The following is a 23095-nucleotide window of genomic DNA, read 5'->3' as shown; positions in this document are numbered from 1 at the left end:
GCACGTAACATTAAGTCAAAATTGAAACAAACAGTCAAATTCCTTTCAAGAGCATAAATAACAGATTGTTGCTTTATCCGAATGAATTTACTGATCCACCATTCACCTAAAGATGACACTGCTAAAAGAAGCATATTTACAACAGCAACTTCCCAGTAAATTGTTTCTCAATCAATCAGCAAAACTTTGGTACAATAAGTGACGGAGACATACTTTAGCAGTAGCTGTTTTACACGACTGGCAAAATACTGCATTCGGTGATTTGTGTGATTGCCACTCTATATCTCTCTTTTATTTCATCGCGTGCCCAACCGCCATGCGTTCAAAATATCAATGACTCATCGCTAATGCTGTTACCAAAAGCCCAAGCACGAGAAACGGCTGCGCGCTGGCCTGGAATGTAAATAGAGCAGATTTGAATATCTGATTCTTTGATGGTGCAAAATCAGATTATGTTAAGCAGGGTTTGCAGCAATACCTGATATTTAACATCATACTTGACAGGGTCTTTGAGAAAGTACTTGAACTGCAGAGCAAAAAATTTAGCATAAGCAATGCCAAAATTTTCGCAATCTAAATGCAAGAGCATAACATATACAGCTACCTATCTATCTGTGGTAATAAAAGGAAAACTGATTTAGAAAGAATAACAATCTTTTAAAAGTGATTTACCTGAAAAAAGACTTGGGGAGCTATCAAGGCAACGAGAGCTAAAGCATAATATGGTTTACCAGCCCCTAGCAGATAACCTGCAACCATAACAACATAACCCACACGTCCGATGATCACAAAAACCAGCTTCAACAATTACAATCTCTTTTACCTAAATTGCTCTGCATAATGAACACAACATACCAGCGATTGATAACTGAGTGATGTCAATGGCGCCAACACAAATCCATTTGGCAGTTTCCGAACCAAAAGCTACAGGGAGTGACTGCAAACAGCATGGCAACAATAATGTTACAAAGTATGCATCTAAGATTGTTTACAGTATTGTAAAACAGAAAATAAACGACCTGAAGTCCCATTGCTCTATCTCCTTCAACACTTTTGAAGTCATTTACAATAGCAATTCCCAACTGAAACGTGGCACAAAAATATGCACTGCCAGTTAGATCATCTTTTGTAAACACATGTTAAGATACTTGAACTTCTTTCAGAAACATACCCCAGCTATGCTGTACAAGAGTGTGAGGACAATTATGTCAGGTGTAAGGGTCCCAAATAATGCCTGACCAGCCCACCTATCAATAAAAGATTGAACCAAAATACGTTACCCAACACAGTGAATCTAAAACAGCTTCTAGCAGTTAACCAAACTACAAGAATATATTGGTGACGGTTCTTAATTAATGGGAGCTACATTATAACAAGATTCCCAAGAGGTATCCAATTCAACGAATGAACAGGGATGATGATTATCCAATTCAATGCAGTTCTTGGCTGCATGTAGCATACCAGATAAAACTTCTTTAAATTTCAAGAAAAATCTAGGTACCATAAACAATCACGTCAATCTTAATTACTAAAGGATTCCTAAATCAAATTGCGAGCTCTGAACCCTTATATGAATCATTCAATTTTCGTAAATTCACAAAAAAGAGATCATGTAGAGGATATCGCACCATGGCAAACTGATATAACTTGCTCCAAGGGCAAAATTTCCAATCCATCCATTTTGTTTCAGCTGCAACAACTCATGAAGCTTAGTCAGGGGTTAAGCAAAGTTTTTTCTGGAATATTTGATTTGTTGATAGTGGTGGAAACTTACCTTTAAAGGTGGAGCAGAGTAAATGTATGATAGAAAGGATCCACCCAAAGCAAGGTAGAAAACTATGGGGAACTTATGTCCTGCCTAAAAAGGACAGAAATTCAGGATTGACATTGATCTAAATATTTACATTGGTAAGAAAGAGCCAATCCATTTCAATTACTTACCCACACATCTAATATACCAGCACAGCTAAGGCCTCCTAAAAGCAGCACCCAGATTTGAGTAATGACCTGAGGGAAAATTTAACAACAAAAGAACAGGATTAAAAATGTAGTCGTCATCTATTTTTTTTAATACAAAACACAGTTAAGTACACCCTTACCTCATTCTCAGATATTGCCCCCGAGGGAATCGGACGATATGGTTCATTAATTGCATCAATTTCTCGGTCATACCAATCATTTAGTGTCTAAAAAAGGCCAGGGAGTTATTGGAATATAAAGACCTCATTAGATCAAAAGCAAAACCAAACTTCGCATTCCAAGTAAAGCATACCTGGGTATAGCCAGTGAGAAAAGGGCCAGACATACACATGCAAACTATTGATTTGGCAACGTCCTCAAAAGTCCAATGAAAATTTCCTGCAACACAAAAGAATTGCCTCAAAAGTAATTTATGAACAGAGAAGAAGTGTAGCAAATATTACTAGAATTGCAAACATTAAATATTTCACGAAGTATAATGAATTCCACTAATATCAGATGACCTGTCAAAAACTTCTGACCACTCCCACACCGTGCTGTTGTCTCAAATCAATAAATTACTCATCACTGGCACTGGCAGTAATACATCCTAAATGAATCTCCAAGTCCATATACTAACCAAATTCATAACATCAATAAATTAATGTGAAGTGGCAGTTCTTTATCCTTAATGGATCTCCAAGTTGAGATCCTGACCAAATTCATTACAAAAGGAAAATATTATTGGCAGTGGTGTGTAATCTTTAGATCAGCAATAAACATTATATGTGTGGTTAGTATAACATTATAGGCTTAACGGACCAAGCCAGAGACAAATCATGAAATTTAGTAGCTGTATTAAAAAGGAAGAAAGTATGAATGGAGAACAGCACATCCCCGATAACATGATACTACTACTGCAGGAACTTCCAAAGTAAGCCCTTGAAATTGCAAATTGGGAGGAGATGGGAAACAGGAATATTGATGTGCATTATAAGTTGTAGGGGACTTCATTAGCTCCATAGACAATTTCCAATCATGAAACCAACAGTATGAGGCAACTAGAAACTATGAAACTATAGATGGTTCGGTATATACAAGGATCGTACCAGAAGCAGCAGCTCCGCAAACTACTCCCCATACCAGGGGAGGCCAAGTTACAGGCTTTGTCAACTGAAGACGAATCTTCCATTTATTCTGTACAGTTCAAAGCACATATTCAAATCTTGTGTCATCTTTTCTTGCAACTATAACTCTATCAACTTAAAATCTACTAGAAGATGAATTTCAACTAAAAATATGAAACTCCGATTATCCGCCTTAATCGTGTTAAGTATATTATAAACTTAAGCTTCTAGCATCATCTGAAGAAACTAAATTCCGAGCACAGAGAAAAGGTACTAAAACTTATATAATGAGCCAACATTTGACGACTTACAGTTTCTTGAGAAGCTCCTTTAATACCAAGAAGCTGATTGAAGCTCGAACCATTCTTAGCCGGTGCCTTATCGGGTACCTGAGGTTCAACAGCTAAAGAAACAAAAATAGGAACCATAAATCCCCAAAAGCTCTCAGCATAATCCACTTCCATTCTATCAAAATTCTCGATAAAAAAGAAATGCAGAAGCTCAATATGATAATATACCTTCGTTTGTATCGGTCTCCGCAGCCCTAACCGTAAGCCTCCTTCCTGAAAAGTTTACAAACTCGTTTCAGTGTAAAGAAAAACAGATAAGACGAAGCTCAATCAGTGAATCTCACTAGTAATTAGATTGCTAAGAAAATAAAAAAGGAAATGGAAGTAAAATTTGAAATAATTGAATAGGCAGCTTGAAGTGTTCCAAACATTGTTTGCTGGATTTTGACAGACGAGTGAACTCACTGGTAAACGAAACAGAAATCGGCGCCAAATTGGACTGAGTTCGAACTCGACTGGCGTTGAGTTTCGATAATCTAATGGACGACACCGTATTTAGTACGGACGCCATTGAAGCTGTAAAGAGCTTACTGGTCAAGCAGGGAGAGAAGAGGAAGAGCAAGAGCAATTGCGCGTAGTAGCCGATAACACTACCTGTGATAAATGTTTGACGAAGGGGAGAAAAGAGCGCAGATACGGTGTGCTTTGGCATACGCAGTTTAAGCTGCGCTTGATTACGTGGCGACGTGAGGTTGGTGGTTAGACTTTAGTACCTCACTGGCTTTTGTTGGGACCAGGTTGATTAATAAATCCTCGGACATAGTACAAATGATGCGGTCTGTCGCGTCGAAGTGATCGAAGCTAAAGGAAATTTCTTTTATTTTTGGTGGAATTTTAGATGAGTAATTTCATAATTAATTCACCTGGTTTATAGTTGCTATATCAAGGTCAGCAGCTGAGGGAAGCTTTGAATTCCGGTATGTTTCATGCTTTATATTAAAGTTAAATCTTGTAATTAACTTACAATAATTGTTGTCGACATACCTAGCATAGAGAAAGACAATTAAAAGTTACATTATTGAAGGTGGGGAAGATACTTGCAAATGTAAGAAAACATTTTATTGGAAAAGGAAGGGGGATAGAGAATTATGTATTGGAGAGAAGGAATGCCTACATTTAAGTGTACTAATTTACATACGTGGGTTAAGCCAATTGATCATAGCAGTCAATTCGTCATTTTGCACTTAAGTTTTAGTTCCTATTATTGTAAATTAAATTAATTTTGAGTGATTTTGACTATCGCTTAGAAAAAAGGAAGAGATATAATATTTGAGGTAAATGACCCATGAAGGATCAGTTTGTTAGCTATGGGCCATAAAGAGTAAGCGCTTAGTAATTCCAGCCCACGCACATGTTACGCCTAAAAAAGGGCCGGCATGGATGTCTTTCTTTACAACAGACGAAAAAAAGTGGTCTGGGAATTCTGACCCAAAAAGTTGCTTGTAGTCCACTAACTTTTTGGGATTTGGCATCTTTATTGAAAAGGATTTTTGGATTCTACGTTAACAATGAATCAAGAAAAAGGATAGATGGATACAGAATGATTACATTATTGTACAAGCAATGCTTGTCTACATTGACCCCAAAAAAAACAAAAGCTTGTCTACTGTTGGGGATTCTTACAAAGATTTTCCTACTAAGTCAAGTAATAATCCTAGTGGTTCTCTTGTTCATATAATTTTTAGCTCTCAAAACCCTTTGGCTCTAGTATGGTCCCAAGGAGGCAAAATCATGAGTCGACATGCACAAATTTATTCTATATGATGAAATAAGAATACGAATAATGGTTTGTCACTATTACGTGCATCAATTAACTTAAATAGTTTTATTAACTAATTATTGGTTTAGTGATACTTCTCTTTTCAATGTTGAAAGAGGTCCTAAGTTCGAATCTTCCTTCACAAAAGACAAAGAATCTCATTAAACGCATACACAAACCAATATGCCAATTCCTCTAACTAATAGAGCAAGTGTATATGAAGGTATATACCCCAACACTAATAAAACAAACAAATATTCGTATCAAAGGACTTTTCAAAATTTTGTCACACTAGTATTATTTAGGGCATAATTGTTGTCCTCATAGCATATGACTCACCTCAAAATAATAATCCGGTCCTTATGCTACCTCTATCCCAATCTCAGTTTTTGGGTCATAAAAATTCAAAGTCCCTTGTGAATAAGACTTCACCGATCAGTCCAAAAAAGGTACCTTTCTAATTTAGAAAACTTGGAAGCATAAAGGAAGATGCTTGATCCTCAGTCCAAAATCCACTCATCAATAGTTATCCTCCAGAAATTCTCTCCCATTCCCCTATATATTCTTTAACAACCTCCCTATGTGCTTCAAGGGAATGTGATTCCAATTCCACCCAACACACAGGACCTCCTGCCTAATTATAATACAAATTTATAAATAAACCAAATTCTAGACATGTATTTATAAAAAAACATAAACACTATTTAAACATAGAAACATACTCAAAATCAACCCAAAAATCAACAATTGTATATTTTTTGGGTGTGTTTATAAATGTGGGTTTTGAGTGTGTAATGATGGGTTTTGGGTGTGTTTATAAAGTGTTTTGGGTGTTGGATTTTTTTATAATTTCAGCCCCCATTTTAGGTGTTTTAGTGAAACTCCCTAATTATAATAATCTGATACCAGTTTGGAATATCACAAGCCAGAGCCCCAAAAAGAGGAATATTATGGGAATTTTCCCAACTAAAAGGACCTTATGCTAACACTATTTGCCAACAAACAAACCCACCAATCCTTTGCGTAATCATTCATGCTCGCCATTGTTTCATGGAATCAAACCAGCATAAGATGCAATGACATAATATCTTACTGCATATACGTCTAAATTATCTTTTGGTTACAAGCATCGAACTATCGGTTTATCATAATCTTAATTCATTTCTGATAATAAAAAGCAAAAAATCATGTAACCCAATAAAAAAAAGGGAGTTTCACTAAAACACCCAAAATGGGGGTTGAAATTATAAAAAAACCCAAGCATTATTTAAACATATAAACACACCCAAAACCCATCATTACACACACTCAAAACCCATTTATAAACACACCCAAAAAGTTGACTTTTGGGTTGATTTTAGGTGTGTTTCTATGTTTAAATAGTGCTTGGGTTTTTATAAATACATGTCTAGGATTGGGTTTATTTATAAATTTGTATAAAAAAAACAGAGATTATTCCCCAAGTTGTTATGTTTCTCTTTTTCGGCTATATGTTTTTTTGGTTTTTGTGTGGTCTGAGGCTATATGCTTGGTATTTAGTATTTGTTACCACCAACATTCAACACTGTTTAGTCTGTGCCCAGCCCACTAGGGCACTAGACGAAAGAGAGTGAAAATTATTTAAAGGTATGTGTCCTTCAACATCAGTACGCAATAAATATAATACATATTGGTGACTAAAAACAACAGCAAAAGTTATTTCTTTAATTAATTTCCAATCACTTTTACACTAGCTAGCTAAAATTATTCTTAACGTATCCATTAGATCCATACTTATATATGCTTTTCACCTTTGCAAATGGTACTTTTATGGTTAAACAACATCAAAAGGTTTAGGAAATTCCAAACCTACTTTCAAGGTGGAAGACACATCCGTCAATGCTACAATAATAAGCAAGAGATTGCAAATTGTGAGGATTGATAACAATTCAAACTCGTTTTCAATACAAACACTTGGAAATATCATACTCGTTGACTCCTCAAATATTCATCTTTATTCATTAAGTGACACGCTCGATCATCATTCGTATTTATTACGTAAAATAGCAAAATAAACTAACAAGTTATTTGATTGGTCATAATTTTCAAGTTCAATAGTGATAATAATATAGTATCAAGTACCAGCAGTTATAATTTCAACCTTACCCAATGACGTGTCAACCAGATGTGTGGTCGAATCACTGAGATCTTGTTTCCTTCAAATGATCTTGGAACAAAAACGAAAGGTATCGATCCCTTTTGTCATTTGTCACACCACTTACACAATGTTGTGGTCCATGCGTTAACGGTTAATTAGGAATTACAATTTACCATGTACTGCATAAGTGATGGGCTTTTTTTATATTTTTAATTTGGGTCGGAATTGATGGGATAGGGAAGGTCACAGGTATGTCAAATTGTCAACAAGCGATGTTTTGTCGCGACAAGCCTTGATGGCATGCACTAGCCCTTTAGCCGAATTAAAGGTACACGATCATATTTCTAGGTCCGGCTACCATAATACATAAAAATATAATATTGGTTCAGACCAAAAAAATATATATATATAATATTGGTTGGGTCATGGTGATCTATTCATTGGTACCTTATATGGTGTAGCACTATTTAAGAGTCGTATGTATCATTTAATGAGTAATAATGACTCAATAAGTATGATATTTTTATGTGTGCTGAGTACGTACATAGACAAATACAGCCCACTCAAGTCTATTCATAATATCTATTCAAGCGTAACGTTTTCACATAAAAGTAAATTTAATCAACCATATTTTGAAATCTTATGTCAGTCTCTGAGCATGTAATTATAACATATGTTCTTGTAAAGAAAAACTCAAAACCCTACCACAGTACATTAACACGCCCTCCTTAAACGTTTTGATTGAAGTTTTACAAACCTATCATTCCTTTTCATCAACTAAAACCCAAGCAATATGAGTATTTCATGATTGTGAAACCAGCAACATTAGCATTTCTTGTAGTTATCCTTTCCCTATAACTTGCCATATGTGCATAAAAAATTTGGAAATTAACCCTAGATGTTCTTGTATTTAGGTAAAATTAACGTGATTGTAACCATACAATTGTTTAAAAAAAATTATTGATGTTAACATTTCTTGGAGTTATACATTATTTTCGTACTTGACACGTGTGCATCAACGATTGTGAAATCATCAATTGACAATACATTTCTTTTAGTTAGATGTAGTCTCTTAACTAGTTGCCATGTTAAGCCACAAATATAACTCATTATGCTGATTAATTACGTTTAAGGTTTGCCACATATATATAATTTGCTTTGTGTCATAAGCTTAATGGTTTTGCAAGAAAGTGCGACTTGGATGAACATATGAATACATGACCGATGATGATTTCTTAATAGTTTTTTTATTTCCTTCGATTTGCTGAATTTGCTTTGCTTTCAACAAGATTGAGGGAATGTCTGGAAATGGTGTTAATCGCCTAATACGATCACATCAATGACTCATCGCTCCAAGATGGGCCATTAAAGGTTAATTATTCCAGATAATTATTGCCATGCTCCATTTGTGAACGTGGGGTGTTTCTTTCTAATACCAAACAGAAAAGGATTAAGCATTATGGTCGAAATTAACAAAATATATTATATAGAGGAATATATAAGCTATTAGTATTGTATCAAATTCAATTACACATTATTAAAAAAAAAAACTAATTAGAAGTGCCCTATTAAAATGTTCTACAAGGGTCGTTGAAACATTTAATTTGATCGGCAATTAGAATCTCGTTAATTATTATGACTCCTATTATTGACACTCCAAAATATTCATCATGTACTTTTTTTAATTGAAAAGAGAAAAAAAGAAGCAAAACAATTATCTTCCACTAATTCAGTCCATCATGGTTTCATTAATACACAATAGAAAATATTGTGAAAAGGGAAACTTATGATATCGAATTAAAGAATAATCAAGCGTTTATACATGTTGTACTTGTATCTTCCTATATTGTTGTGCAGTTTTTCGTTGTTTCCGTTATTGCTAAGATTTGCACTAGAAAAATAATGAACATCGTTAGGGTTTTAAATAAAAAATAGGAAAATTATTAATAGTGAGAAGAAAATATCTTTATGAGATTAATTGCTAGCTAGCTCTATGCCTCGTAATATTGAATATAGAAGTTTTATTTTCGTATACGAAATCCCATATATTTATTCATTTTCTATTTGGTCTATTTTCCAATTTTCATTTTCCGTATTCAAGATGGAAACTATAAACCAAAGAAATGATTAAGTTTTCGTATTGAGTGCTGCTAAACGAACCCTAAAATTAAATGAGTACATCCTACTACAAAAGTATATATTGAATTATTGATTTACCCTAATATAAAATGACCAAAAAAGATATATGGAATTGTGAAACAAATATAATTTTAAGGGAGTTTCACTAAAACAGCGAAAATGGGAGTTGAAATTATAAAAAAAACCCAAGCACTATTTAAACATATAAACACACTCAAAACTCATCATTACACACACTCAAAACCCATTTATAAACACACCAAAAAAGTTGACTTTGGGTATGTTTCTATGTTTAAATAGTGCTTGAATTTTTTTATAAATACATGTCTAGGATTGAGTTTATTTATAAATTTGTATAATTTTAATAAGTACACCCTACTTACAATATTCAACCGTAATCAAGAGATTACTTGGTGCCCATCTTTGTGATCTGCGAGTCAGAATCGTTTGGAGCAGATGAAGCTAGCCTTGGACAACTTTTACAAGACAACTTTTAGAAGGGTGCTTTTGACTTGGCTGTTATCAATGTCGAGGGTTTAGGGTATATTAGGGATATTTTTGGTAGTTCTATAGGGTGTACTTAGTTAATTTGACATTTTGATTAAAATATTAGGGTGTACTTAGATCATAGTGTGTACTAAGTTAATTATAGGATTCGTTTAGCAGCACTCTTTCGTATTTTAACATCAAACCCCTAAGACATTTTAGTTGTGTACGTGTGAGAAATCTTCATTATCTGTAGTTTAGACCATCGCTTATATTAAAAAAAAACCTAATATTTTGACAACTAAAGTAGTTAATAATTCTATATTGTTTTTAGCGGGTTTCACACGCAACAATTAATTTGCTTAAAATGGAACACATAGGGTTTAAGGCTCAAGCTTTTTGTTTTTTTGGGTAAAAAAGGCTTAAGTTTTTGCTTCCTCCTTTAACATGTGCCCAGAAATCCCCTAGCATATGTGGCATGTGCGTGGATAATGAAAGTGACTCAACTATCCACACTGCTATGTACACGAAATGCTCCTCTTCCTATCCAAATCCACATTGGCTGGACCCATGGCCCACACGTCCATGTCAATTAATTAATTATTTAATTAATCAATCCAAAAATAACACATAAAACAAAACAAATAATTACCAAAATAATTATTAAAATTTAATCTGCAAAAGCGGCGATAAAAAGCAGCCAGCACTCACTTATCATTTTCGTAATTTTTAATTTTTAATTTTTAATTTTAATTTTTTTACTAGACTATCACCGCAGAGAAATTAATAAATAATAAAAATAGAGAAAAACAGAGAGAATATGTCCTCGGAGTCTCAGCTCTTCGCTCGTTCTCCCTATAAATACTGAGGCAAGTCTCGCTTGTCCCGATTAACAACAGAGAGCACTATATCTGTAGACTCTCTCTGCTGAGCTCTTCAGTAGGGTTTTGTTTCTCTCTCTGAAATCGGAACCACCATTTTTCTAACGTTGATAGTCTTCTGATAATACGGAACGCGAGAGAAATGGAGTCGTATGCGATACATTTGGCCATGGCGGCTCTGGTTGGAGCTTCGCTGGTGGCTGTGTCGGCCTACTATATGCACCGCAAAACCCTAAATCAGCTTCTTGAGTTTGCGAAGACGGTGGAGAGGGAGAGAGAGGACAACTCCGATGGCGGTGACTCACCGCAGCACATGAAAAAGCGTAGAAGCCACGCGCGTCGCAAGGGCAGCGGCTATTACCGGCGGAGCTCGGCGTCGTTGCCGGACGTGACGGCGATCTCCGGCGGGATTGACGGTGACGATCATAGGCGCAACGGCTTGCTTCCGCTTGATGGTATTCCTGCCGGGTTGCCGAGGCTGCACACGCTTCCGGAAGGTATGGCTCGGCTGGATTTGTCACCAGAATAATCAATTTTCGCTTTAATTTCATAATTTTGATTTGATACATATAGTCGTGCCGCGTAGTTTTTGGATTGGCTTCGTCATTTGGACATATGGTTTTCTTTAGGATTATCAATGCCTCAATAGCTCCTTCTAAACTACAGTGTGTTGGTATTTTATAATATAAGTCTGCACTAATTGAAATACTTACAGATATTGCCTTATATGGCATCTCTGTATGATGAGAAGCAGTAAGCATGACACTCATTTACTTTCATTTATTTTTTAGCCTAACCAAAGAATAAACCAAAATGGAATTAGAACTTACTTGTTGAAAGTAAGGTATGCTGTATTCATAGAGTTTTGGTGGCTACTTTGATTCCTAAAATTACTCAAATGGGCATGAAAAGAGTAACAAACAAATGGAACAAATAAAATACTCCGCGGGAGCTCATCTGTAAATGTCGAACATGGAAAAGATACTAAAATATACAGGACACAAATTGGATGCGACAAGTTTTCTATGTTGTCAGTTATCCACATGCAAACTGGCAAATGGATTTTCCATTTCCTCTTGACACCTTAAGTGGGCTGGAACATGGTGGCAAAGAGTGAAATTAATGCAAATAATGATGAAAGATTTTCTTTCACAATGTATATTTTCTTTGTGCTTGATGTTGTTATTAGGCTTGGATATAATATGAATTGTGAAAATGCGCAGTGTTTCACGAAGTTTCCTTTTTACCCTCTCTGTCATTACCAAATTTTTTATATCAAAGCACCAGTGTGATAGATGCCAGTTTCCTTTGCTGTTAAAGTACAGACTTCTTCTTTTTCAGGGAAATCTACTGAGCTTGCGAGTTCAGCTAAGAGAACTGGTAATCTTATACGACCAACTTCTCCCAAGTCTCCAGTTGCAAGTGCCAGTGCCTTTGAGAGTGTAGAAGGATCAGATGATGAAGATAATATGACTGACAATGCTAAACTAGGCACTGTGGTGAGTTTATTCAGCACCTGTGCAGCATGTGTGTGTCAGAGTGAGAGAGAGAGGGAGGTGCAAACCTCCATAATCTCACTTTCTTTAAAGTAACATGATGTTCTTGCACATTGTCCTTGGCCTCACATTATTATTGCACATTCCAGTGAATGTGTGCACCTGAAGTTTATTCTTCAGGGAAACTGAGTTTGCTTCGTTATTCTTGAAAAATTCTTACGGATATCTGGAATTGGATTTGGACATCTCTTTCAGGGGCCGGATGGTAAAATCCTTTTTGAGAATTTACCGAACCATGTTAATGCCAATGGAGAGCAAATTCCTATAGCTCCTTCAAGTATGATTCGGTCCCATAGTGTATCTGGTGATCTGCATGGTGTTCAGCCTGATCCAATTGCAGCTGATATTTTAAGGAAAGAGCCAGAACAAGAGACTTTTGCTAAACTTAAAATTACTCCTACTGGTATGAGCTCTTTCTCTTCACCCAGAAGTACACTTCTGTGGTTGTTTCCTTTTTATTTATGATTTATTAGATATTACAATTTCATGCATATTTTAAGAAGATGTGTTATTTGAAGGGTTTTGTATGGACTTGCTGTATATCATTGAACATTACTTGTTGCTGCCAACTAAAAAGATACTAATACAAATTGTAACAAATAAGAAGTTCTAGGAAACATTAAGAACAAGGAGCACATTTTCAACTCTTGGGGAACATTGACAAAAAACTGCATACCCTGAGTGGGTAATATTAAAGATAGCAGTGGTTTTAACAAGATAATTGATTCCATTAAACTTTTGATATCAGGTCAAAGAAGCATGTATATTCTGTATGTGTAAATATTCATGGTGGAAGCCTAAACAATGTTCCTTTACTAACTTCCCCTGTTCACCATATTCTTGCTTCTTATTATTTGGTTTTTGACGAGTTACTGATTGTGTTTCAACTAGTTTAAGTACGTGATGTTAATTTGTAATTTTGAAACTGGAGAGTGGGAATGACATCTACTTGGTTCTGTTTTCATCTATAACTTTTCCAGAAGTGCCATCTACCGATGAAGTGGAGGTCTATGTGGTTCTTCAAGAATTCCTTGAATTGCGAAAAAGATATGTATTCAGCGAGACAGTTGCTCCGTGGGAGAAAGAAATTATATCTGACCCCAGTACCCCAAAGCCTAACCCAGCACCATTTTTTTATACTTCTGAGGGGAAGTCTGATGTGAGTTTGTACTTTTCAAATTAGTATTCTAATTTCTAAGCTCTAACTCAGAAAAGTAGTTTTTTTTTGGGGGGGTCCAATTAACACACTTCTCCTTTGTTCTGCAGCATTATTTTGAAATGCAAGATGGGGTTGTTCATGTGTATCCTAATAAAGATTGTAAGAGGCTGTTGCTGTGTATCTTTCTTGTTTGTCATAGTTGAGGGACATTTGTTACTCTGTAGAGATCTTAATGCGCATTTACCCCCTACCCCTCTTTTGCAGCAAGAGAAGAGCTTTTTCCTGTTGCCGATGCAACAACCTTCTTCACTGACCTACATCACATACTTCGAGTTATAGCAGCTGGGAATATCAGAACTTTATGCCATCATCGACTGAATCTTCTGGAACAAGTAAACAGACCTTTGTTGATAATTATCAGTCATTGAGATGCCTGCTGATGCTCTTTTCTACGTGAGAGCAGTAATAGTTCTTTGACAATGTGTTTATTTGTCTGTCATTCAGAAATTCAATCTTCATTTAATGCTTAATGCGGATAGGGAATTTCTGGCTCAGAAAAGTGCTCCGCATCGTGACTTTTATAATGTCAGAAAAGTTGATACACATGTTCATCATTCGGCATGCATGAACCAGAAACATCTTTTGAGGTTTATAAAATCAAAGTTGAGGAAAGAGCCTGATGAGGTAATTTAAAAGTTTTATGCTGATAATTTGTAAAGTGGTTCTCTCATTTTTCTTCCCTTTATTTCTATCAACTGTGCATAATCATTCCAAACTTGATAGTTTCCGAAGGGGCTATGCAAATAGTCACTTAACTGTTGAAAAGAGGTTTATTATAATAATAGTTATGACTATTGCATGATATTCACTTATTCTCGAGTTCTGTGTACTTCTATTCAGGTTGTGATATTTCGAGATGGAACCTATTTGACCTTGAAAGAGGTTTTTGAGAGTTTGGATTTGACTGGGTATTTGATTCTGCCATTTTTTATTTTAAAAAAAATATACATATTCGAATATCTTATTGTTATCAATTCTTGTTCATGTATTAAAAATATTTATTTTAAGCAGCAGGAAATAATCTCTCACATTTGTTTCAACAGGTACGACCTAAATGTTGACCTTTTGGATGTTCATGCAGACAAGAGCACATTTCATCGTTTTGATAAGTTTAATCTCAAGTACAACCCCTGTGGTCAGAGTAGGCTTCGTGAGATTTTCCTTAAGCAGGATAATCTTATTCAAGGTATTGTTTTTTGTTTGCTCAATTATTAAAAGTTACTGTGTTATAGTGAAGAACTAGATTCTTAAGCAATGGCTTTGAGATGCCGTTTCTATCCATTTTAAAGAATTTATCACGAAGCTTAATTTTTTAATCAGTGATCAATATATAAATTGTGGTCTTAGATAATCTCTTCTTGAATAGGTCGTTTCCTTGCTGAGCTGACCAAGCAAGTGTTTTCTGATCTGTCTGCCAGTAAATATCAGGTGCTTCCTTGCTCTTCTGTTTGCAGATAGGTTTTTATACATGATCTGGTCTCTGTTTGTCTTCTTAATCACTTTCTGAGCTATACTTGCCTTGTCATGTGTGAATGTTCATTGCGTGTCTTTGTTGTGTTTCTGCATGTTTAGATAGATCAGCCTCGCTTGATGCTCCATTTTTCTGCTGCAGATGGCTGAGTACAGAATATCAATATATGGTAGGAAGCAAAGTGAGTGGGACCAAATGGCTAGTTGGATAGTGAACAATGAATTATACAGTGAGAATGTTGTTTGGTTGATTCAGGTATAAAAAAAAAAAGGAATTGTTCTTCTCTGTAACGTTTATAAGATTAGTGGAATTGTATGCTACTATTCCACAAGCACTTGTATTAGATAAAAATCTTGAATGTTACTCATGTGTTGGTTTTTACTTGTAATTTTCTTCCTTCTTTCAGTTGCCACGGCTGTACAATATATACAAGGAAATGGGAATAGTAACATCATTTCAGAACATTCTTGACAATATCTTTATTCCACTATTTGAGGTTACCATAGATCCAGATTCTCATCCACAACTGCATGTTTTCCTGAAACAGGTTTGTCACCTTGTCTGCAAAATCTTCAATATTTTTTCCGTTTATGTAGATTAATTAGGTTAGTTTACACGTTTAGAATCTCAAAAGGACCCTAAAAAATTCTTCTTCTCTTATACTTTTTCCCCATATGTTATAAACGTTGGTATGATTAATATGTAAGTCAATCTACCATTACTGGGTTTACATTTAAGTATTTCCTCGTTGAAGAAGAGAATTTCCATATATGTATAGGTTTGAAGAAGTTCTTGCTTTGATGCTTAACTTAAACATGCTTGAATTTCCAGGTTGTGGGGTTAGATTTGGTGGATGACGAAAGCAAACCTGAAAGACGCCCCACAAAACACATGCCAACACCAGCACAATGGACCAATGTATTCAATCCTGCATTTTCATACTACGTGTACTACTGTTATGCTAATCTCTACACATTAAACAAGGTATGCTGTCAAAAACAATTTTACGCTTTACGATGTTCTGGATCTATTCCCCATACTATCTGAAGAACAGCTTTGTGATTAGGGTAGTATAGCTTCTATCGTATCCCTCTTGTCCCTTGTGATTGTTTACGCATTTTCCTTGTTTATAATCATGAAAGTCAAATGGCTTTAGTTCTTTTTCTTTTTTCATTGTTGTAAGTATCATTTGCATACCAGGGCCTAGATCTCATAAAAATACCAGAATCTTTACAAGTTCAAGAAATAGTAAAATTATTCCTATTATTTAAAATGTTTGGTGTTTGCTTTTAGTTTTCTGTAGTTCTCCTAATTGCGATACTTAATATCTGTTTATGCCATATATTGTCATCAAATGCTGAGCTGTTGGATTTTTATTTATAGCTTCGTGAATCAAAAGGCATGACAACAATCAAATTTCGTCCGCATTCTGGGGAGGTATATATATTAAAGATTTATTCTCTCTTTGAATACAAGTATTGCATAATGTGAAGTCATTTGCTCAATAATTTTCAGGCTGGTGACATTGACCACCTTGCTGCAACCTTTCTTACCGCAAATAATATTGCACATGGAATCAATTTGAGAAAATCTCCTGTGCTTCAATATCTGTATTATTTAGCCCAGGTTAGGAGAAAGGATTCTTATTTATAGGATAAATGACTTTGCCTTATGCAATTTCTGATTCTCTACAATCGCTTGTTTATCTTACCAGATTGGCTTGGCTATGTCACCCCTGAGCAACAATTCTCTGTTTTTGGACTACCATCGGAACCCTTTTCCTATGTTTTTCTTACGAGGTCTTAATGTTTCTCTTTCTACTGATGATCCTCTCCAAATCCACTTAACAAAAGAACCTTTGGTGGAAGAATATAGTATAGCTGCTTCTGTGAGCTCTCTCTCTCTCTCTCTCTCTCTCTCTCTCTCTCTCTCTCTAGCTAGCGGTATGTAAAGGCCCAGTTACTGAGAAGTTCTTCCTTTACAGGTATGGAAATTGAGTTCATGTGACCTATGTGAAATTGCCCGTAATTCTGTCTACCAATCTGGTTTTTCACACGCACTTAAGGTACGTTACTATGTTATTGCATTACATAATCTAGTCACTGCATGTAGCTACCTACCAGATTTGAATGTGCAATTGATTTCCCACACATGCACTTGGTTTGTAATGTTATGAGTCATTATTCTTGATGAGCTTATTTCTCTGAAATGACGTATGAGTAGTTTTGGTTGATAGTGTTGAACTTGAGTCTTCAAATTTTCTGGTTCAGTCACACTGGATTGGCAGAGAGTACTATAAGAGAGGGCCAGATGGAAATGACATCCACAAAACAAACGTGCCTCATATCCGGGTGGAATTTCGTGAAACGGTGGGGAACTTTTTCTGTTCTCTCTGTGATTTCTTCCATGCATGGCTTGTTTATGCTTCATCTCTCTCACTCTCTCCAACAGACACACACACACCACCACACTACAATTGAATACCTCATTTTATATCATCTTATTATTATGCATAAAATCCCTAACATAGGGGTGCAACTGCCAATGAGCATCTAGTAGCTTTCAATTTCTTTGGCTGTTGTAAATGAACAACCCTTGGAGAATACTGAAAGAACTAACTAAGAAATATACCTAACTGCTTGCAGATCTGGAGAGAAGAGATGCAACAAGTTTATCTTGGAAAGGCCATGATCCCTAAAGAAGTTGAGAGGTGATGTCGAAAGGCATGCGCAACTTAAGCCATACTTGAAGAGTAATCTGATAAGAGGTTCTACTGGCTGGCGATTCTTGTTTAAGGATATGCCATACATTCCAGGGAAGTGCCAGAAGCCATATGCAAGCATGAGGCAATGGTTGGGGGGTCTAAGAATGAGGTGGACATGTACATGCCCAAAGTCGAGATTACGAAGTGCGTCATTTCAGATTCAGCTAGAGTTAGTTGGAGTCGAGAAATACAGACAAGAAAGAAGAAATGCCACTCGATCCTTAGTCAAATAAGAAGTGGTTTTTGTACTACTGTAGTTAATTACTAGGGTTTAATAATTAACTTCGCTGTAACATGAATATTGAATATTGTATTGTCGCAGTTAGTTTTGTGTCAGAGAGATATCACAATATGATGCTCATTCAAGACTCCTATAAACAATCATTCCTCTCCTCTCTCTGAAAAATACAACAAAAACGAAATTTGAAATTCAGACAAGTTTCCTGAAAATTCTCTCTCTCAGAGAAAAATACAACGAAATTTGAAATTCAGACAAATTTACTGAAAATTGTCACTCCATGAAAATGTCTTGGATTGAAATTAATTTCTCAAATATAAGTAGCTGCTCATCACATTCTCTTAAATTCAAAAGAAACCGTACAAATGTTATTCACTAGGAATGAAAGGGAAAACTATTCCTCTATTTCTTCTTGTACTGCTTGATCTCTTTCGTTATACCTTCAGCAAGTGAATCAACATCATTGTTCTTCCCAAAAAATTTAACAAATTCCATTTTGGGACTCATTAAGTACCTGCACAGAAATGGAATTCAACAAGCATCACAAGACCAACAGAGAAAAGACTCATATTAACAACGAAATGAACAAGCGACCACACACAAGAAAAGTAGAAGACCATTTCAATATGAATAGCATATTTGTTCTACGAAACGCTATCGATCAGTAAGAATTCAGAACGCACTTAACAAATTTAAAGATGGGTTAAGGGGCAGTTCAGTTCATATAGCAGGGATATTTCACGCTAGCACATGCTCACATAAGTAAGCTGCTTTTATGAATAGGAAAGAAGGAATCAATATGGTAAAAGAACATTTTGGAAAATGTTGATACATACATGACTATGGAATGGTCGACAAGATAATCTGAGTCTTCTTCTAGGGTCTTCATGTAATATACTCGATATGCACGAGCCACGCTCCGTATTTCATCCGAGCTACCAGTTAACCCGATCAGCTTTGGATGAAACTCTGAGACAGTTGAGAAAAGATATCAGGTATGAACTTACATCATGTAATTTTTATATATTACAACGAGATCTAGGGTAGCACACTAAAATCTTGACAAGCACCTTTGACATATTCACGGACTTGCTCAACGGTGTCCCTTTCAGGATCAACAGATATGAACAAGGGTACTATCTCAATGCCTCCTTTTTCCTCTGCAGACACAACAAAGCATCAATGATAAAAGGAATTGCATGCTTGAGAATACAAATAATAAAAGTAAAAGATCAGAAAATGGTCTGATCTGCACTATCAGAAAATGGTAAAACCAACTTCGGGAAAAGAAAGAACGAGAAGGCAGATCCTACTCACTTATTTTATCAATTGCAGCAGCTAACTTCTGTAACTCATCTGGGCAGATATCAGGGCAGTGAGTGAAACCAAAGTATAGCAATGTCCACTTCCCCAAAAAATCTTTTTCAGTTACTCGCTTCCCGTCATGGTTGATAAGATTGAATGGACCCCCAATGGCAGCCTTTCCCACAGATGGTCCTTGCTTTACTTCCTTGGATGCTTTAAATATTTCTGCAGCAAAATAATGAGAGGAGTTAATCCTTGGGTGACCAGAGTATGTAACCCTTTACGCACACAAGCAGCATCTTGTGAGTCAAAGCCGAAAGCATCCTTAGACAGAATGAGAGGAGTTAATTAACAGAGCAAAAGGCTACAAATTTAACCTCAAAATCAGCATTGGCAGCATATTGATACACATGACAACAGAGCATGGGGCAAGAATAAAAATAGACACTGACAAAGTTGCAGACTCATGGACTTCAACTCCAACATGCAAGACTCACATACATCCAACTCACCATAGTAGTCTACCTTCTATATGCTGTCTCTTTTCCTTGTCGTAATAGAGTACAATTCCAGCTCCAGTTGCTACCAGCAGCAGAAAACTCAACCACGAAACCGGCTGCAAAAGACAACCTCAAAAATCAATATTTCAATTACATTTTCACATTTGAATAACTAAGAACATGCGCTATACGATTACCCCTCCTCGAACAGATTTGCCAGCATTATTACTTTCATGTGATTCCCCAGACTTGTTCCCATCGCCAGAATTATCAGAATTTGCATTTTCTGAAGTTTTTGATTCTGCGTTTCCTTCATTTTCTGCAGTATTGGTTGTGGTTGAAAGAAGACATCTTTGATAAATCGCCAGCGACTGCGGTCCAAGCAGATGAAACAACAGAAAATGAAATAAGCTCCAGCTATTTCGATTTGAGAAGCAAAACGGGAATAAAGGAGAGGAAATTTTGAAACTTTACTAATTCTCTTCTCTAGAGCCAAATGCAGAAAGAACAGAAAAGAGTAGCAGAGATGATATACGATTGAAGAAGACGAACCTGTTGAAGGAGTGGAAGATGCCGATTTTGAAGAGACTCAGCGAGCGGTGGTGACGAAATCGGCAACCTGGATCGGACCAGAGAGCGGTTGACGTAACGAAGATGATTTACGGTCCTGGAAATGATGGTCGCCATGGATCGTAGCGGTGTGGAGAAAGCTAAACCCTTTTCCCTTTTCTGGCGAAGAATGCTAAAACCCCTTGCAAAGTTTTCTTTATTTTCTTGTCAAATTTGATTTGCAATATCGTTTGGAGGTTTATGTCTGTAACAGTGATAGTGGGCTTGCGGGCATGGTAACAGATTGATGGGCTTTCTTCTTTCTTCCTTAAATTTTTTCTTTGGCGTGTTTTTTCCTGTCGCCGGGGTACAAAACCGTGAAAATGCAAACCGATCCAAAACAGCCGAATCAATCCAATTAATTCTTTCTGCCATTTTACATGTTTCTATTAGTTTACTGTAATACTTAATTATAATTTTATTTCTAAATTTGTATTGAATTTTGATATGTTTCATTCGATTCGTTGTAATATATCATTGGCTATCTTGCATGAACTACATAGAAAAATGTGGACTAAGGCACAGGATGAGTTTTGAAAGTCACCAAGAATACAAGAATGGCCTACTCTCACGTCAATATGCGAAGAATTTTGGAAATAGATGTTTGAGTTCACCATGCACAACATAAAAGGGGAAAAGCCGGGTAAAAGAGGGTCTAATTAGCTTCTAACTCAGCTGCTGATTACAATATTGTAAAAGGTTTAGAATCACCAGAGTTTAAACAAGTTGGAAACTAACAACATACTACGTGCATTCAAAAGCACATCTACGAAACACAAAACTTCTTTACGCTGGCGGCGAAAGAAAGAGCATTCCATTTCACCATATACAGATGCTGCAATAACAGGCCCACAACCACCACCCAAGTATCAACGGTCTTTGAAAGACTGCAGCCAGGGAAAAAAAAGTACAAGGCATTAGAAACAAATATTATATATATATACATTCTCAAATATTCAAAGGAAGCAAATTTTACAAGAAAGAAAACGTACATCCATGTTTCTGGATAAATCCTTCATCTGTTCAGCAAGTTGTTCCTTCTTCTTGGCAGCTGCATAAGCAAAATCATTGTAAAATAACATCACAACAATATACTCAAATGTGTAGTAGAGTGACCAACTAATATTATTGAACAATACACCACAACATTACCAATGCTTGAAATATCTTCAATCCTCTTTGACGTCCTCACAGCAAACCTCTGGAATGCACGGCTGAAAAGACCAGAAAAATTTCATGTAACAGATCAGTTCCATTACAAGCATAGCTCAAAGAATGCAGAACATAATTTTCAAGAAAGAAAAAGGCCCAATATCTTTGGTTTTTCAGTTTGTGCAGTCATCTCCACAATCATTACAAGCCTACACAGAGTCATCATAAGCATAACACTATAAACAGAGTGACGACGCAGGAGTAAATCCGGTGCTGAGCAGGACTGATTACAGGTCTAAGTGACAACATTTCTCTTACAAGGGGGCAACACATACATTCAAAAAAAGAATGAAATTTATCTCACATAACTACGGTCATTGAGAGAGAGTTTAACAAATATTTCACAACGAATAAGCAATCCATTGTGGTAGCAAATATTCCTCAAGGCCACAAAAAAAAGCTTTACTTAGAATGCTTCAGGATTCAAACCAGTATGCATCACCAGTATTGTAAATAGCATGCCCACATAGAACGCATCAAACCAGAAAGTAAAACAACAAGAAAAGAACAGTAAAATATAGAATCTTAAACTAAAACAACACCCAGAACTGTGGCAAAATATTCTCAACGCTCCAAATTAGAGGTTTTGAATTTGTTTCGCTTCTGGGAGCATACCAATCAGGAATTTAATGGCTTATTAAGAAGCTTTATTCACTAGCTCAATACTCATTAGCAGCGACAAAATGGAACAAATCACATATACAAGATCATAGAAAATCATAAAACAACCATAAACAAAATGTTCTTTTGCGGGGAAAAATTTCCTCAAGCATCTAAATTTCCATAGCGCATAAGATTTTCGCGCCACAGCTGAAACAAGATTGAAGCTTTGAGATAATTTTGCTTCAAGGGAACGAGCCAATCGGGAACAGAGTGATGTCCGTGTGGCCAGAGAAAGAAGCTTTCAACAAATCAAAAGCTAATCAAATAGGATTATAAGATCGAGAGGTACCTGTTGGCAAGGCTATTAACCAGAACCTCATTGACGAGGTAGGAGACAACTCTGTTCATGAAATTCGCACCTCCCGCCATGGTTGTATATTGTCGTTGCCTAATCAGAGAGAGAAAAATCGGACCCAAAAAATAAATTCAGAGAGAGAAAATTAACCGGTTCACAGAAAAGAGGTGCGATATTTGACTAAACCCTAACCGCAAACCTCAGCTTTGATCTTTAAAGATAATGAGTGAGATTTAAATCCCAAAGATGATTAGAGACTGAGAGAACCCTTGGAATTTTTACCTGAACAGCGTTGGTGATCAGAAAATGTCGTAGTTTCTCGAATCTGCCAGAAACAACAACGTTTAGGTGGCTTTGATTTCGTTGAGCCTCCAAATATATCGATACAGTAAAGAACAATCTTCTAGTCGGGCTTTCGGCTGGGT

General features: G+C 36.1%; 4 protein-coding genes across 5 annotated transcripts; 1 reads left to right on the top strand and 3 right to left on the bottom strand.

Annotated features, from left to right (window-relative positions):
* Positions 1-21: 21 nt before the first annotated feature.
* Positions 22-4023, bottom strand: G4 (UbiA prenyltransferase family protein). The gene is made up of 15 exons (XM_008245195.2): positions 3842-4023; positions 3605-3649; positions 3398-3489; positions 3069-3156; positions 2273-2358; positions 2100-2186; positions 1942-2007; positions 1775-1858; positions 1629-1690; positions 1172-1247; positions 1020-1082; positions 856-937; positions 673-749; positions 479-526; positions 22-393 (listed from the first exon to the last, which is right to left on the bottom strand). Exons 1-15 carry the CDS (start codon positions 3945-3947, stop codon positions 331-333), a joined length of 1125 nt encoding a protein of 374 aa, XP_008243417.1. The 5' UTR covers positions 3948-4023; the 3' UTR covers positions 22-330.
* Positions 4024-10805: 6782 nt separating this feature from the next.
* FAC1 (AMP deaminase, putative / myoadenylate deaminase) lies at positions 10806-18265 on the top strand. 2 transcript variants are annotated; one of them, XR_016123538.1, is made up of 19 exons: positions 10806-11335; positions 12180-12337; positions 12590-12797; positions 13375-13553; positions 13661-13712; positions 13818-13945; positions 14058-14237; positions 14454-14521; positions 14657-14799; positions 14980-15041; positions 15226-15339; positions 15491-15631; positions 15916-16068; positions 16468-16521; positions 16600-16710; positions 16799-16972; positions 17069-17149; positions 17321-17453; positions 17730-18265. XR_016123538.1 is itself a non-coding variant. In XM_008245203.3 (19 exons), the coding sequence occupies exons 1-19, from the start codon at positions 10981-10983 to the stop codon at positions 17796-17798; spliced, it is 2529 nt and encodes an 842-aa protein (XP_008243425.2). In that variant the 5' UTR covers positions 10806-10980; the 3' UTR covers positions 17799-18265. The 2 variants fall into 2 exon arrangements, 1 of the variants encoding a protein (XP_008243425.2); XM_008245203.3 differs by having other exon boundaries at positions 17355-17453.
* Positions 18266-18287: 22 nt separating this feature from the next.
* Positions 18288-20684, bottom strand: HCC1 (electron transport SCO1/SenC family protein). Its single transcript, XM_008245213.3, has 7 exons — positions 20444-20684; positions 20089-20262; positions 19917-20007; positions 19404-19616; positions 19157-19246; positions 18923-19055; positions 18288-18600 (listed from the first exon to the last, which is right to left on the bottom strand). Exons 1-7 carry the CDS (start codon positions 20576-20578, stop codon positions 18489-18491), a joined length of 948 nt encoding a protein of 315 aa, XP_008243435.1. The 5' UTR covers positions 20579-20684; the 3' UTR covers positions 18288-18488.
* Positions 20685-21127: 443 nt separating this feature from the next.
* Positions 21128-23070, bottom strand: LOC103341681 (UvrABC system C protein). Its single transcript, XM_008245221.3, has 5 exons — positions 22953-23070; positions 22665-22763; positions 21653-21714; positions 21493-21551; positions 21128-21387 (listed from the first exon to the last, which is right to left on the bottom strand). Exons 2-5 carry the CDS (start codon positions 22742-22744, stop codon positions 21370-21372), a joined length of 219 nt encoding a protein of 72 aa, XP_008243443.1. The 5' UTR covers positions 22745-22763; positions 22953-23070; the 3' UTR covers positions 21128-21369.
* Positions 23071-23095: the final 25 nt, after the last annotated feature.

This window comes from Prunus mume, linkage group LG1 (genome assembly GCF_029339155.1).
Source record: "Prunus mume cultivar Tortuosa linkage group LG1, ASM2933915v1, whole genome shotgun sequence".
Taxonomy (NCBI): Eukaryota; Viridiplantae; Streptophyta; class Magnoliopsida; order Rosales; family Rosaceae; genus Prunus; species Prunus mume.
Note: the sequence above shows the minus strand (reverse complement) of the source record. Positions and strands in the feature narration are given on the sequence as shown.